Source organism: Rattus norvegicus, chromosome 14 (assembly GCF_036323735.1).
Source record: "Rattus norvegicus strain BN/NHsdMcwi chromosome 14, GRCr8, whole genome shotgun sequence".
Taxonomy (NCBI): Eukaryota; Metazoa; Chordata; class Mammalia; order Rodentia; family Muridae; genus Rattus; species Rattus norvegicus.
The window spans coordinates 43,255,628-43,269,643 of record NC_086032.1 but is presented as its reverse complement, the minus strand read 5'-3'; the positions used below and the strand labels follow the sequence as shown (position 1 = coordinate 43,269,643).

Below are 14,016 nucleotides of genomic sequence, written 5' to 3'. Positions count from 1 at the left end.
GAAAGAAAGAAAGAAAGAGAATAGGAGGACTGTGGGTTGGAGGCTAGCCTGGAGTACATTGAGAGTCCTTGTCTCAAAAGGAAGGAAATCTTGGGCTGATTTGGACATTTTGGTGCAAAATTGTTCCAGGATCCTGCAATGAAAAGAGAGAGAGAAAGGGGAGGAACTGCTGACTGAGGACAGATTGCTAAGGTAATATCTCAAAATGTCTTCCTCTAGGGGCTGGGGATTTAGCTCAGTGGTAGAGCGCTTACCTAGAAAGCGCAAGACCCTGGGTTCGGTCCCCAGCTCCGAAAAAATGAACCAAAAAAAAAAAAAAAAAAAAAAAAAGTCTTCCTCTAGAAAACTTCCCTAGGATGCGGCTGGAAAGACAGCTCAGTACTTACAAGCACTGGCTGCTCTTCTGAAGGACCCAGGTTCAATCCCCGGCACTCACATGGCAGTTCACATCTGCTTGTAACTGCAGTTCCAGGGGAGTTGACATGCTCACACAGACATACATACAGGCAAAACACCTGTGAACGCTCTCAGAACGCCCTCACAAACCAGGCATGGTGATTCCAGTATTCTGAAGGTAGAGGCCAGGGGTCAGAAGTTCAAGGTCGTAATCCTCCACTGTATATCAAGTGCCAACCCAATCTCTGCTATATGAGATCCTGTGTCAGAAGAAGCAAGTCAAATCCTGTGGAATGAAGCACAGTGGTCATGACCCTCATGGAGGGCAAACCCATGGGAGGCCAGAATAGAGAAGCAACTTTGAGCATTTCCTTTCTAGAACCTGCATTGAGTCTCTTTTGGTCTCATCTCCTTTAGCTCATGGCTGGTGAACTACACATCTGGGTTTTAGGTACTTTTTTATGTTTTTTTGTTGTTGTTGTTGTTTTGTTTTGTTTTGTTTTGTTTTGTTTTGTTTTGGAATTTCCTGCATTTCTCTTTCAAACACCTCACTCTTGTCTTCCCAATAAAGAACTCCCCAAGAGCCTGGTCCAAGCTGATGTTTCAGCCTTTGTGGGCAGGACAAGCCTGACATTAAGTGCTCAATAAACAAATACAGGTTCTGCTATAAGAGAGCACAGCCGGAAATGTGAAATAGTAGCAACAGTAGGCGCTGAGGCTGAGGTAAACCTGTCAGGCATTGTTTTAAAGACATTTGCAATGTTAATGAATCCTCTCCTCACAAAGCCAGAGTCATGGGCTGTTAATCCATTTACAGAATATGCAGCCTACACTGACCTTCTACATCAGGACCAAAGGAAGGGGCTGAGGAGATATCTCAATCAGCAAAGCGCTTGCCACACAAGCATGAGGGCTTGAATTTAATCTGCAGAACTCATTAAAAAAAAAAAAAAAAAGGGGCTGGGGATTTAGCTCAGTGGTAGAGCGCTTACCTAGGAAGCGCAAGGCCCTGGGTTCGGTCCCCAGCTCCGAAAAAAAGAACCAAAAAAAAAAAAAAAAAAAGAAAAGAAAAGAAAAGAAAAAAAGCCAGTCCCTTCAAACAGCTCAGAGGGTAAATGAGCTTGCTGCAAAGTCCGACGACATCAGTTTGTTCTTCTCGGAACCACGTGGTGGAAGGAGAAAACCAACTCTCCAAGGTTGTCCTCTGACCTGGACATGCAAATACACAGACACACACACACACACACACACACACACACACACACAGACACACAGACACACACACACACACACACACACACACACACACACACACACACACACACACACAAATAGGTGAATGTTTTTTTGAATTGTCCAGGATTTACTAACCATGGTCCAGCCTCAGCCAGTAAGCACAGTAAAGACCGTCGGTGTTTTCTTTCCCATCAGGCGCATTCGAAAGTGTGGCATAACTACGACAAAAACTTCCGCCCTCATCAGAAGGGTTGGCTCTCCATCACCTTGGGGTCCCATTGGATAGAACCAAACAGAACAGAAAACATGGAGGACGTGATCAACTGCCAGCACTCCATGTCTTCTGTGCTCGGATGGTTTGCCAACCCCATCCACGGAGACGGCGACTACCCCGAGTTCATGAAGACGAGCTCCGTAATCCCCGAGTTCTCTGAGGCAGAGAAGGAGGAGGTGCGGGGCACTGCTGACTTCTTTGCCTTTTCCTTCGGGCCCAACAATTTCAGGCCCTCGAACACCGTGGTAAAAATGGGACAAAATGTATCACTCAACTTAAGACAGGTGCTGAACTGGATTAAACTAGAATATGACAACCCTCGAATCTTGATTTCGGAGAACGGCTGGTTCACAGATAGTTATATAAAGACGGAAGATACCACGGCCATCTACATGATGAAGAATTTCCTCAACCAGGTTCTTCAAGGTTGGTTACCCCTTCGGTTCAATGTTTTGTTTTGTTTTTTTTTTCGGAGCTGGGGACCGAACCCAGGGCCTTGCACTTCCTAGGCAAGCGCTCTACCACTGAGCTAAATCCCCAGCCCCTGGCTCAATGTTTTAAAAGTTCGTGTATATATGTTTGCTTGTGCGAGTGTATGCCGCCTGTGTATGAGAGCTCTTGGAGGACACAATAATGCATCTGGTAACCCGGAGCTGGAGTTACAGGCAGTTGTGAGCCACTGATGTTTGTGCTAGGGACCTAACTCAGGTCCTCAGGAAGAGCTGCAAGCTTTGCTAAGTGTTACGTCATCTCTCCGTCCCCTCGGGGTTTGTGGTTGTTTGTTTGTTTGTTTGTTTGTTTGTTTGTTTAAGTTGCGATTGCTGTTGGTGTTGGGTTTTGTATTGTTCACTGTTGACTGAAATATGTTTGTGAGGGAAAGGATTCCCCATAACCCAGATTAGCTTTGAGCTCCTTCCCAAATGCTAGGATTACAGGCACTTACCCCCACACCTAGCTGTTTCATTCTTTATAGGGGACAGAGTCCCTGTGGAGATATGTTTAAAGTTTCCCATCAAGAGTGATTTATTGAAATCATGATTCTTTCATCGTGACATGGTTGAACAATGAAAGGTCTGAGGCAATGAAAGTTCTAATGAAAGGCCTGAGTCACTTCTGCTCTTGGAGATTTCTGTCAACCTAAGGTCACCTCAGTCACTACTCAGGCAGTGACACCTACAGGCTGATGGGAACAATGGGGCCAAAGACAGCTCAGTTTGTGTCCCTGTCACGCTACCTGACTGTTATCCCTCTGGATCTTTCTCCAGCTGGGCAGCTCCCCTGAGAAGCCCTGAGTATGGGGGCTGGGGAGATGAGTCGGAGGGCAAAGTACTTGTTATGCAAGCAAGAGGACCTGCATTTGATCCCCAACACCCACATAAAACAGGCAGGTGCAGGGCTAGTGAGATGACTCAGCTGGTACAGGCATATTGCCACAGCCAGAGCCCTGAGCCTAATCCTGGGGCTCACACAGAGGAAAGAGAGAAGTGTTCAATAAGTTGGCCTTGGGGTTGGGGATTTAGCTCAGTGGTAGAGCGCTTGCCTAGCAAGCGCAAGGCCCTGGGTTCGGTCCCCAGCTCCAGAAAAAAAAAGTTGGCCTCACATGTGCACTGAGGTATCACTTACCCACAGAGAGGCACCACACACATACATACATTCACACATTCAAGGCACCACATAATACACAGGCATACACACATACCACACATACACACACCTACCTGTACATATGCACTCACCCACACATATACACTTACCTCCACACAGGTAACACACACACACACACACACACACACACACACACACACACACCCTCCACCACAATACATAAAAATGTAACTTAAGGGGCTGGGGATTTAGCTCAGTGGTAGAGCGCTTACCTAGGAAGTGCAAGGCCCTGGGTTCGGTCCCCAGCTCCGAAAAGAAGAATCAAAAAAAAAAAAAGTAACTTAAATAAGTCCTAAATGTGGAGAGAAATTCCAGCTCCTGCCGAAAAGTGATTTCAGGAAGAGTTTTTAGAAAGAGCAAATCCCTCTCCCAGTCTCCCCTCTCACCCGACTCTGTCAAAAGGAACAGCTTAGAACACAGGCACACCCAGTGCTGGGCCACAAGGACACGCAGGGAGGGTGCCTCATAGGACACTATGTGCATCCTATGAAGTTGCAAAACACCTTCAGCTCCTTCAGTCCTTTCTCTAACTTCTCCATTGCAGACCCCATGCTCAGTTCAATGGTTGTCTGTGAGCATTCGCCTCTGTATTTGTCATGCTCTGACAAAGCCCCTCAGGAGACAGTTGTATCAGGCTCCTGTCAGCAAGCACTTCCTGGCATCAGCAATAGTGACTGGGTTTGGTGGCTGCATATGGAATGGATCCCCAAGTGGGGCAGTCTCTGGATGACCTTTCCTTCAGTCTCTGTTCCAAATTTTTTCTCCATATTTCCTCCCTTGAGTATTTTGTGCCCCCTTCTAAGTGTTCTGAAGCATCCACACTTTGGTTTTCCTTCTTCTTGAGCTTCATGTAGTCTGTGAATTGTATCTTGGGTATTCCGAGCTTTTGGGCTAATACCCACGTATCAGTGAGTGAGTACCACGTGTGTTCTTTTGTGACTGGGTTACCTCACTCAGGATATTTTCTAAGATCAACCAACCAAACCCTCCAGATCTCCCAGGGAGGGACCCATGGCTCCGGCTGCATATGTAGCGGAGGATGGCATTGTCTGGCATCAATAGGAGGAGAAGCCCTTGGTCCTGGGAAGGCTTAATGCCCCAGTGTAGGGGAATGCCAGAGTGGTAAGGTGGGAGTGGGTGTGTGGGAGGGGGAGCATCCTCATAGAAGCAGGGAGGAGGGGGAGGATGAGGGGAGGGAGAGTGAGAGGGGGCATTTGAAATGTAAATATGTAAAATATCCAACTTAAAAAAAAAAAAGAAAAAAGGGCTGGAGAGAAGGCTCAGTGGTTAAGAGCACCGACTGCTCTTCCAGAGGTCCTGAGTTCAATCCCCAGCAACCACATGGTGGCTCACAACCATCTGTAATGGGATTTGACTCCCCCTCTTCTGGTGTGTCTGAAGACAGCTACAGTGTACTCATATACATTAAATAAATAAATCTTTAAAAAGAAAAAAATTTAAAAAGGGCACATGTGCAGGTCCCTGGGGTGGGGGTAGGCAGAAGGGGTCTGCCTGTTCCATCCCCCCTCCTAGCACTACACCACCAAGGGACCAGAACCACGACTTGCTGAGACGCACTTGTCTTTTGGAATATCTTGTCATGGTTTTCTACCTTTCTTTCAAAGAAGGATTTTCTCTCTTTTTTTTTTAAAGATTATGTGTATCAGTGCTGTGTCTGCACATACACCCATGTGCCAGAAGAAGGCATCGGATCCCATTATAAATGGTTGTAAGCCACCATGTAGCTTCTGAGGATTGACAGAGCTCTCACTGCTTGCGGAGACATCTCTCCAGTCCCTGGATTTTCTACCTTTTAGAAAAACAATGTTGGGAGCTAGAGAGATAGCTCAGTGGTTAAAGGCACCATCTGCTCTTCCAGAGGTCATGAGTTCAATCTCCAGCAACCACAAGGTGATTCATAACATCTATAATTGGATCCGATGCCTTCTTCTGGTGTGTCAGCAACAGGATGCTCATATACATTAAGTAAATAAATCTCTAAAAAAAAAGAGGGAGGGAGAGAGAAAAAAAAAGAACAGAAAAACAATGTTAATGATATTAAGACACACCAAAATGCAGAGATGAGGCATTTCTCTGAGGGAAATGAAAGGGCTTTTTGTTAGTTAGTTTGTTTGTTTTAAGAAAAATGGTTCAAGTAGGGAATGAGATGGCTCAGCAGTTAAGAGCACTGTCTGCTCTTACAGAGGTCCTGAGTTCAATTCCCAGCACCCCTAACCCTAACCTATCCATCCACATGGCAGCTTACAACTGTCTGTAACGGAAGTTCTACCGAGTTTGATGCCCTGGATATAGACACACAGTTAGCTCACAGATAGACATGCAGACAAAACACTCCTACGCGTGGAATAAAGTTAATATAATAAAAAATTTAAAATGACTCAGGGCTAATTTCAGTTTTTATTGTAGACCAGGTTGGCCTCGAATACAGAGATCTATCTGCCTGCCTCTGCCTCCAGGATGCTGGGATCAAAGTCGCGCACTGCTACACCTGGCTCCCAGCCAGAGTTTAAAAGCTGAAAAGGTCCTTAGAAAACATCCTTTCCAATAGTTTCCTTTTGCAAATGAGGTAGCCAAGGCTCTGAACCTTGCCCAACAGCTCCCGCCTGCCCAAGACACAGAGATGCAGCAGGACCTGGCCTCAGGCCTGTCGCCCTTCACCCAGCCACCTCTCACACCACTTCCATGATTTCCAGCTACACTTTGCTGAGATGTCCCGAAAGCTGCTGTTTTCAGTTCCTGAAGGACAATTTCACAGAATGGACTGTTGTACACAAACAGGAACCAGCCCAAACTCGGACTGAGAAACTCTAGGTCACCAGTCAACATCTATGTCCCTAAGGCTCTGAAATTGCCATGCCCCAGGACACAGATCTGCACCCTAAATATCACTCCCCCAACCCCCTTTTTAAAGATTTGAGACAGGGTCACACTCTGTACCTCTGCCTGGCCTGGAACTCAATATGTTGACCAAGCCAACCTTGAACTCAAAGATCTGCCTACCTCTGCTTCCAGAGAGTTGATATTAATTAAAGGCATATACCATCCGTCATACCCTGATAAACAATGTGGTTAAAAATGTTTAACTGCCAGGAAAAATGTTCTTTTTTTTTTTTTTTTTTTTGGTCTTTTTTTCGGAGCTGGGGACCAAACCCAGGGCCTTGTGCTTCCTAGGCAAGCGCTCTACCACTGAGCTAAATCCCCAGCCCCAGGAAAAATGTTCTTAATGAGCTCTTTCAACTATCATTTACCAGTATAAGGAGTGCATATTGTTTATTTATTTTAAGTGTAGGGCGCATGCAGAAGTCAGAGGACAACTTTGGTTGAGAGATTTGCTTCTCTCCTACCATGCAGGTCTCTGACTCAGGTTATCAAGCTTCATAGCAGATGCCTTTACTGATACAGCCATTTTGCTGGCTCCAAACCAACAATTTTTGCTTAGATTTAAAAGGCCTGATATTTAGGGAAAGCATTGCTTTTGTAGTGTGTTGTGGCCTGGCACGTTGTAAATGAACTAGAATGTTTAGGCCTCTGAAAAATCTTTGCTTCCTTTTTTCTTTGTAGCAATAAAGTTTGATGAAATACAAGTGTTTGGTTATACGGCTTGGACTCTCCTGGATGGCTTTGAGTGGCAGGATGCCTACACGACCCGACGAGGGCTGTTTTATGTGGACTTTAATAGTGAGCAGAAAGAGAGGAAACCCAAGTCCTCCGCTCATTACTACAAACAGATTATACAAGACAACGGTTTCCCTTTGCAAGAATCCACACCAGACATGAAGGGTCAGTTTCCCTGTGACTTCTCCTGGGGAGTCACTGAGTCTGTTCTTAAGGTAAGTGACTACTTCCAAATTAACCACACACCAGGGGAGATAGTATACACTATGTTTTTACGAGTGTTACATGTAAGGATATCTTAGTAATTGTTCTATTGCCGTGAAGAGACATCATGACCACAGCAAGTCTGGGGTCTTCAAATTTATTGTCGTGGTAGGAAACATGACAGTGTGCAGACAGACATGGTGCTAGAGAGGTAGTTAAGAGTTCTACATCCGGGGGTTGGAGAGATGGCTCAGTGGTTAAGAGCACTGGCTGCTCTTCCAGAGATCCTGAGTTCAATTCCCAGCAACCACATGGTGGCTCACAACCATCTGTAATGAGATCTGATGCCCTCTTCTGGTGTGTCTGAAGACAGTGACAGTGTACACATATACATTAAATAAATAAATCTTAAAAAAAAAAAAAAGGAGTTCTACATCTGGAAACAAAGGGAGCAGGAAGAGACTGAGACACACTTCCTCCAGCAAGGCACATCTCCTAATAGTGTCATTTCCTATGAACCCATAGTGGCCATTTTCTTTCAGACCACCACAGATGCTTTGCTTGTATATACATCTATCTGCCTGATAACCACAGAGGCCCTAGAACTAGGGAGATATATATATCTCCAAGCCTGAGTTGTGATTTTTAAAAAGTTTATTGCATTTAATTGTATATACATGTGGTGCATATTGTGGTACATTCAGAGGTTAAAGGACACATCTGTGGAGTTAGTTCTTTCCCTCTACTTTTTATGGGTTTGAGGGATTGAACTCAGGTCTCCAAGCTTACTGAGTAAACGCCTACCCCTCTGAGCCATGCCAGCCTGAACCCACTATTTGTTTATTTAGTTTTTTCAAGACAAAGTTTCTCTGTGTACTCCTAGCTGTCCTGGACCTCACTCTGTAGACCAGGCTGGCCTTGAACTCACAGAGATCCACCTGCCCCGCCTCCCGAGTGCTAGGATTAAAGGCGTGCCCAGAGAGCCCACCGGTTTTTCTTATGAAGTAGTGTGTTTCAGATCAGCTCATCACAGGTGTATGCAATGCACTTTGTTCTTTTTACCTCCCTTATCTTCCTCCTAACGGCCCTTTCCATTTGGGGTGCATCTTTATGTGGTCTCTCTCACAGATAATCTACAGCTAGTGTTCTTTGGAGGGTTGTAAAGCACAGTGTATTTTGTTTGATCCTGCCTTGTTTTGTGGTAAAATGACCTTTTGTAAACACCTTTGCAATACCGGGATGCTCTGAATTTTTCAAACCACCGGAGCTGGCCTAGGCTGGGAAGACTGCTCAAGTAATTCATTATACACAGATTGAACTCCAAGCTCACGTGACCAATGCTTTCTGAGTTTAATGTTCTAGATTACTGGTTGGCAGATGGCAAGTGGGCAGTAATATGGCTTTGTAATTAGACTATGAAAGATGACACATGAAAAAACAATTGGAAGGAAAATATTTACCAAAGGTTAATTATTAGTTTTCCAGGTGCATTTAAATTCACTGGCCAGTAGGGAAAGTGCTTTAGCACAAGTACAGAATTTTTCCTTGCTCTAATTAATCTTGAATTTGGAAGTGTTTTTCTTTTTTCTTAAAGAATTATTTATTTTATGTATATAAGTACACTATAGCTGTCCTCAGACACACCACAAGAGGGCATTGAATTCCATTACAGATGGTTGTGAGTCACCATGTGGTTGGTGGGATTGAACTCAGGACCTCTGGAAGAGCAGTCAGTGCTCTTAACCACTGAGCCATCTCTCCAGCACTGGAAGTGTTTTTCTTAAGTCTTTTTGTTTCATTCTACTTTATCTTATTTTTGGTTTTTTTGAGACCAGGTTTCTGTGTACCCTTGGCTGTCTGTAACGAAATCCAAGTCATCTTACCGCTCTACAGTGGTTTCCAGCTGAGACACCGTCCTTCCAGAGAGGTTCTCTAGTTCTTAGACTACACTGGGAAGTGGGTGACACAGGACCATCCATGTATGGTTGTGTGGTCCAAATACAAAGAGGAAAATGTGGGGCTGAGACTGTGGTTTAGTTAGTACAGTGCCTAGCATGCGGGGGCTCTGGGTCTGACCCCCAGTGTTGCATGAAGGGGGTTAGTGGCATATACCTGCAACTCCAGTGCTTGGGAAGAAGGAACAAGAGAAGCAGGAGTTCCAGGTCACCTCAGGTTCTTTAGGTTTAGGGCTAGCCTGGGCTGTAGCCACCTAACCCCACCCCCACACCAAACATAGGAAGAAAGGAAAAGGGAAGGGAAGGGAAGGGAAGGGAAGGGAAGGGAAGGGAAGGGAAGGGAAGGGAAGGGAAGGAAATCAGAAAAGTCCATGACTGTTGGAGGTGGAAAGCCCTGAAGATCAAGGATTTGGGCTCTGTTCACTCTTTCCCCTCATAACCTTGCATAGAGAGAACATTCCACAGTCTTGATGCGGAGCATGTGCTATGCTCAACAGACACAGCACAAACATGTGATGTTCTTGAACCTTCTTCCTTCATTGTATTTTTGAAATGTTTAGGAGATGGGGTATCTCCTATACAGCCCAGGCTGGCTTCAAACTCATAGCAATCCTCCTGCCTCAGCCTCTTGCAATTATATTATAGGCATGCACCACTATTCTGAGCTATCATCCCCATCCCTCAGCCACTTTCAGGGATGGTGTGACAACCGGCCTCCTCTGAATGCATGTGCTGCTCAGTGACTCCTTTATAACCTCACCTGTGTCATCAGCTTACGACAGGGCTTAGACTCCGTCCTTCAACTGAGGGTACCAAGCTAATTTCCTGATGCATTTGAACTGTCACATGAGATGTTATATAACCTGGATTTTTAGGTCATGTGAGCTGGAAAATGGCTTATTAGGCTTTTCTCAAACAGCTGGTCTTCCTTCCCTGTGTGCGGTTCCTTCCCGGTATTTCCTGGCCTCCCTGGAGCATTGAAGGGCTAGAAGGATAAAAAAAAAAAGTCCTTTCTCCCACATTACCAGCAGAATAAACATCCTGAATACAGACTATTATGAAGGACAAAGTTACCATTTGTCTTGTAGTGAGAGGCTCAGCTCTTCCCATCTGACAGGTCGGGATCTGCCAGGAGCTACATTTGATTTACCTGGATGCGTTTGTTTCCACAGCCGGAGTTTACGGTGTCCTCCCCACAGTTTACTGATCCTCACCTGTATGTGTGGAATGTCACTGGCAACAGATTGCTATACCGAGTGGAAGGAGTCAGGCTAAAAACAAGACCGTCCCAATGCACAGATTATGTGAGCATCAAAAAACGAGTTGAAATGTTGGCCAAAATGAAAGTCACCCACTACCAGTTTGCTCTGGACTGGACCTCTATCCTCCCTACCGGAAATCTGTCTAAAATTAATAGACAAGTGTTGAGGTACTATAGGTGTGTGGTGAGCGAAGGACTGAAGCTGGGCATCTCCCCTATGGTGACGTTGTACCACCCGACCCACTCCCATCTAGGCCTCCCCATGCCACTTCTGAGCAGTGGGGGATGGCTAAACACCAACACAGCCAAGGCCTTCCAGGACTACGCAGGCCTGTGCTTCCAGGAGCTGGGGGACTTGGTAAAGCTCTGGATCACCATCAATGAACCCAATAGGCTGAGTGACATGTACAACCGCACGAGTAACGACACCTACCGTGCGGCCCACAACCTGATGATCGCCCATGCCCAGGTCTGGCACCTCTATGATAGGCAGTATAGGCCGGTCCAGCACGGGGCTGTGTCGCTGTCCTTACATTCCGACTGGGCAGAACCTGCCAACCCCTATGTGGAGTCTCACTGGAAGGCAGCCGAGCGCTTCCTCCAGTTTGAGATCGCCTGGTTTGCGGATCCACTCTTCAAGACTGGTGACTACCCGCTGGCCATGAAGGAATACATCGCCTCCAAGAAGCAGCGAGGGCTGTCTAGCTCAGTCCTGCCGCGCTTTACCTTGAAGGAGAGCAGGCTGGTGAAGGGGACCATCGACTTTTACGCACTGAACCACTTCACTACTAGATTCGTGATACACAAGCAGTTGAATACCAACCGCTCAGTGGCAGACAGGGACGTCCAGTTCCTGCAGGACATCACCCGCCTGAGCTCGCCCAGTCGCCTAGCCGTAACGCCCTGGGGAATGCGCAAGCTCCTTGGGTGGATCCGGAGGAACTACAGAGACATGGATATCTACGTCACAGCCAATGGCATTGATGATCTTGCTCTAGAGGACGATCAGATTAGAAAGTACTACTTGGAGAAGTACGTCCAGGAGGCTCTGAAAGGTAAGCTTTGGAGCATACAGAGAGGTGAGGTGGCAGAGGAATATATACTTGACAGCAGTGAAAACCTAGGCATAAAATTCACCACCGAGGTTCAGTCTTAGCAGGACCCAGGGCTTCCCCTTCAGTGAACCAGACTATGGGGGGGGAGGGCGGCAATGGGGGGAGGGTTGGGAGGGGAACACCCATAAGGAAGGGGAGGGGGGAGGGGGATGTTTGCCCGGAAACCGGGAAAGGGAATAACACTCGAAATGTATATAAGAAATACTCAAGTTAATAAAAAAAAAAAAAAATCAAATAACCAAAAAGAAAAAAAAAAAATTCACCACCGACTCAAGACCTGAGGCCCCCGGCTCTAGTCCATTGGATTTCTTCCTTAAAATAGGCCTTTATGATTGAATTTTAAATTTTTTGTTTTGTTTGTGACCATGTCTGTGTGGTCCTGTCTTGAAACCTGCTATGTAGACCAGGGTGGCCTTGAACTCAGAGTTCTGAGTGACCCAGCCTCTCTGCCTTCTGAGTGATGGGATTAAAGGCACATGTACCATCATGTCTAGCTAAATTTTTAATTTTTACTTTCATCATTAATGTTTTTTAGACAGGGTCTAAATAGTAACCTGAGTTGACCCCTATCCTGCTTCTGCCTTCCAAGCAGTGTCATTATAAATCTAGGCCACCACATCTGGACTTTTACAACGTGCCATAATCTCAATACGTAAAGTGGCAAAGCATTTTCTCCCCTGGGAAATCTCACTTCCCAAGAAAAGTGCCATCTGTTTTGGATTATTTCCAGCGAGCTTCCTAGATATTCCTAATACAGTTGAGCTGAGGCTTATAACTCTTTTGCCTACAATTTTTTTGGGAGGGGACTTGAACCCAAGTTCCATTTGGCTGTACTAAAAAACTACATCCCCATATCCCTAATTTTTATTTTTATTTTTTTGTGGAGCTGGGAATTTAACCAAGGACCTCGTACATACTCGCCAAAACACCCTACCACTGATCACTCACCAACTTTCTCTTTGTGGTGCTGGGGTTCAAACTCAGGGCTTTATGTGTGCTAAGCAACCAACCTCAAAGCAGTCACATAACTGGTTTTCTTTGTTTCAAGACAGGGTCTCGTATATCCTAGGCTGGTCACAAACTTCTGCTCTCCTGCCTCCCCCTACACTTGCAGGCATGTGTAATCACACCTGTCTCAACCTTTTTAAAACATTGGATGTGTTCCATGTCATCAAATCAATTTATTTATTAATTATGGATGCAGCATTTGCCTGCACATATACCTGCAGGCCAGAAGAGGGCACCAGATCTCATTACAGATGGTTGCGAGCCACCATGTGGTGGCTGAGATTTGAACTCAGGACGTCTGGAAGAGCACCCAATGCTCTAACCTCTGAGCCATCTCTCCAGCCCCATTATTAAAATTCTTTCCTTTTTCTTTTTCTTTTTTTTTTTTTCCGGAGCTGGGGACCGAACCCAGGGCCTTGCGCTTGCTAGGCAAGCGCTCTACCACTGAGCTAAATCCCCAACCCCCATTATTAAAATTCTTATCCACCACCACCACCACCAAAAGAAAAACAAAAAAACAAAACAAAGAAAACCCCAAAACAACAACAACAAACTACTCTTAGGAATGTGCTGGGTGGTGGTGGAACATACCTTTAACGCCAGCACTCAGGAGGCAAAGGCAGAAGGATCTCCAGGCAAGGCCAACATGGTACAGAGTGAGTTCCAGGAAAGCCAGGGCTACAGGAGAAACCCTCTCTCAAAGAACAAAAACAAAGCACCACCACCACCTCCACCACCACCACCTCCTTCTCTTCCTCCTCCACCACCACCACCCCCACCACCACCTCCTCTTCCTCCTCCACCACCACCACCCCCACCTCCTTCTCTTCCTCCTCCTCCTCCTCCACCACCACCACCACCACAACACACACGAACACATGTATGCATGCACACACAACACATCTTCATGCATTCAACCATCCTTCTTTAGGTGAGAGTAGCACCTCACTGAAACATTTATTTGTAAAGAAATTATTTCTAGGGGCTGGGGATTTAGCTCAGTGGTAGAGCGCTTACCTAGGAAGCGCAAGGCCCTGGGTTCGGTCCCCAGCTCCGAAAAAAAGAACCAAATAAAAAAAAAAAAAAAAAAAAAAAAAAAAAGAAATTATTTCTAATTACTTCCTTAGAGTAGATTGCCCAATATATGAAAATATTGTGGGACTGGAGAAATGGCTCAGCAATAATGAACACTGGCTGCTCTTCCAGAGGACCCAGGTTCAATTCTCTATACCCACATGGCAGCTCACAGCTAGATGTGACTCCAGC

At 45.8% G+C, this 14,016-nt stretch overlaps 2 protein-coding genes across 2 annotated transcripts in view; both read left to right on the top strand.

Annotated features, from left to right (window-relative positions):
• Rplp2l3 (ribosomal protein lateral stalk subunit P2 like 3) overlaps positions 1 to 14,016 on the top strand; it is a 188,672-nt gene that overhangs the window by 17,926 nt on the left and 156,730 nt on the right. The gene's annotated exons all lie outside the window — the stretch shown is intronic.
• Positions 1 to 14,016, top strand: part of Klb (klotho beta) — a 50,570-nt gene that overhangs the window by 34,889 nt on the left and 1,665 nt on the right. Inside the window, exons 2-4 of the mRNA XM_039092743.2 lie at positions 1,828 to 2,332; positions 7,154 to 7,422; positions 10,539 to 11,682. Of these exons, the coding sequence (XP_038948671.1) occupies positions 1,828 to 2,332; positions 7,154 to 7,422; positions 10,539 to 11,682 (1,918 nt within the window). The remainder of the gene's footprint in view (positions 1 to 1,827; positions 2,333 to 7,153; positions 7,423 to 10,538; positions 11,683 to 14,016) is intronic.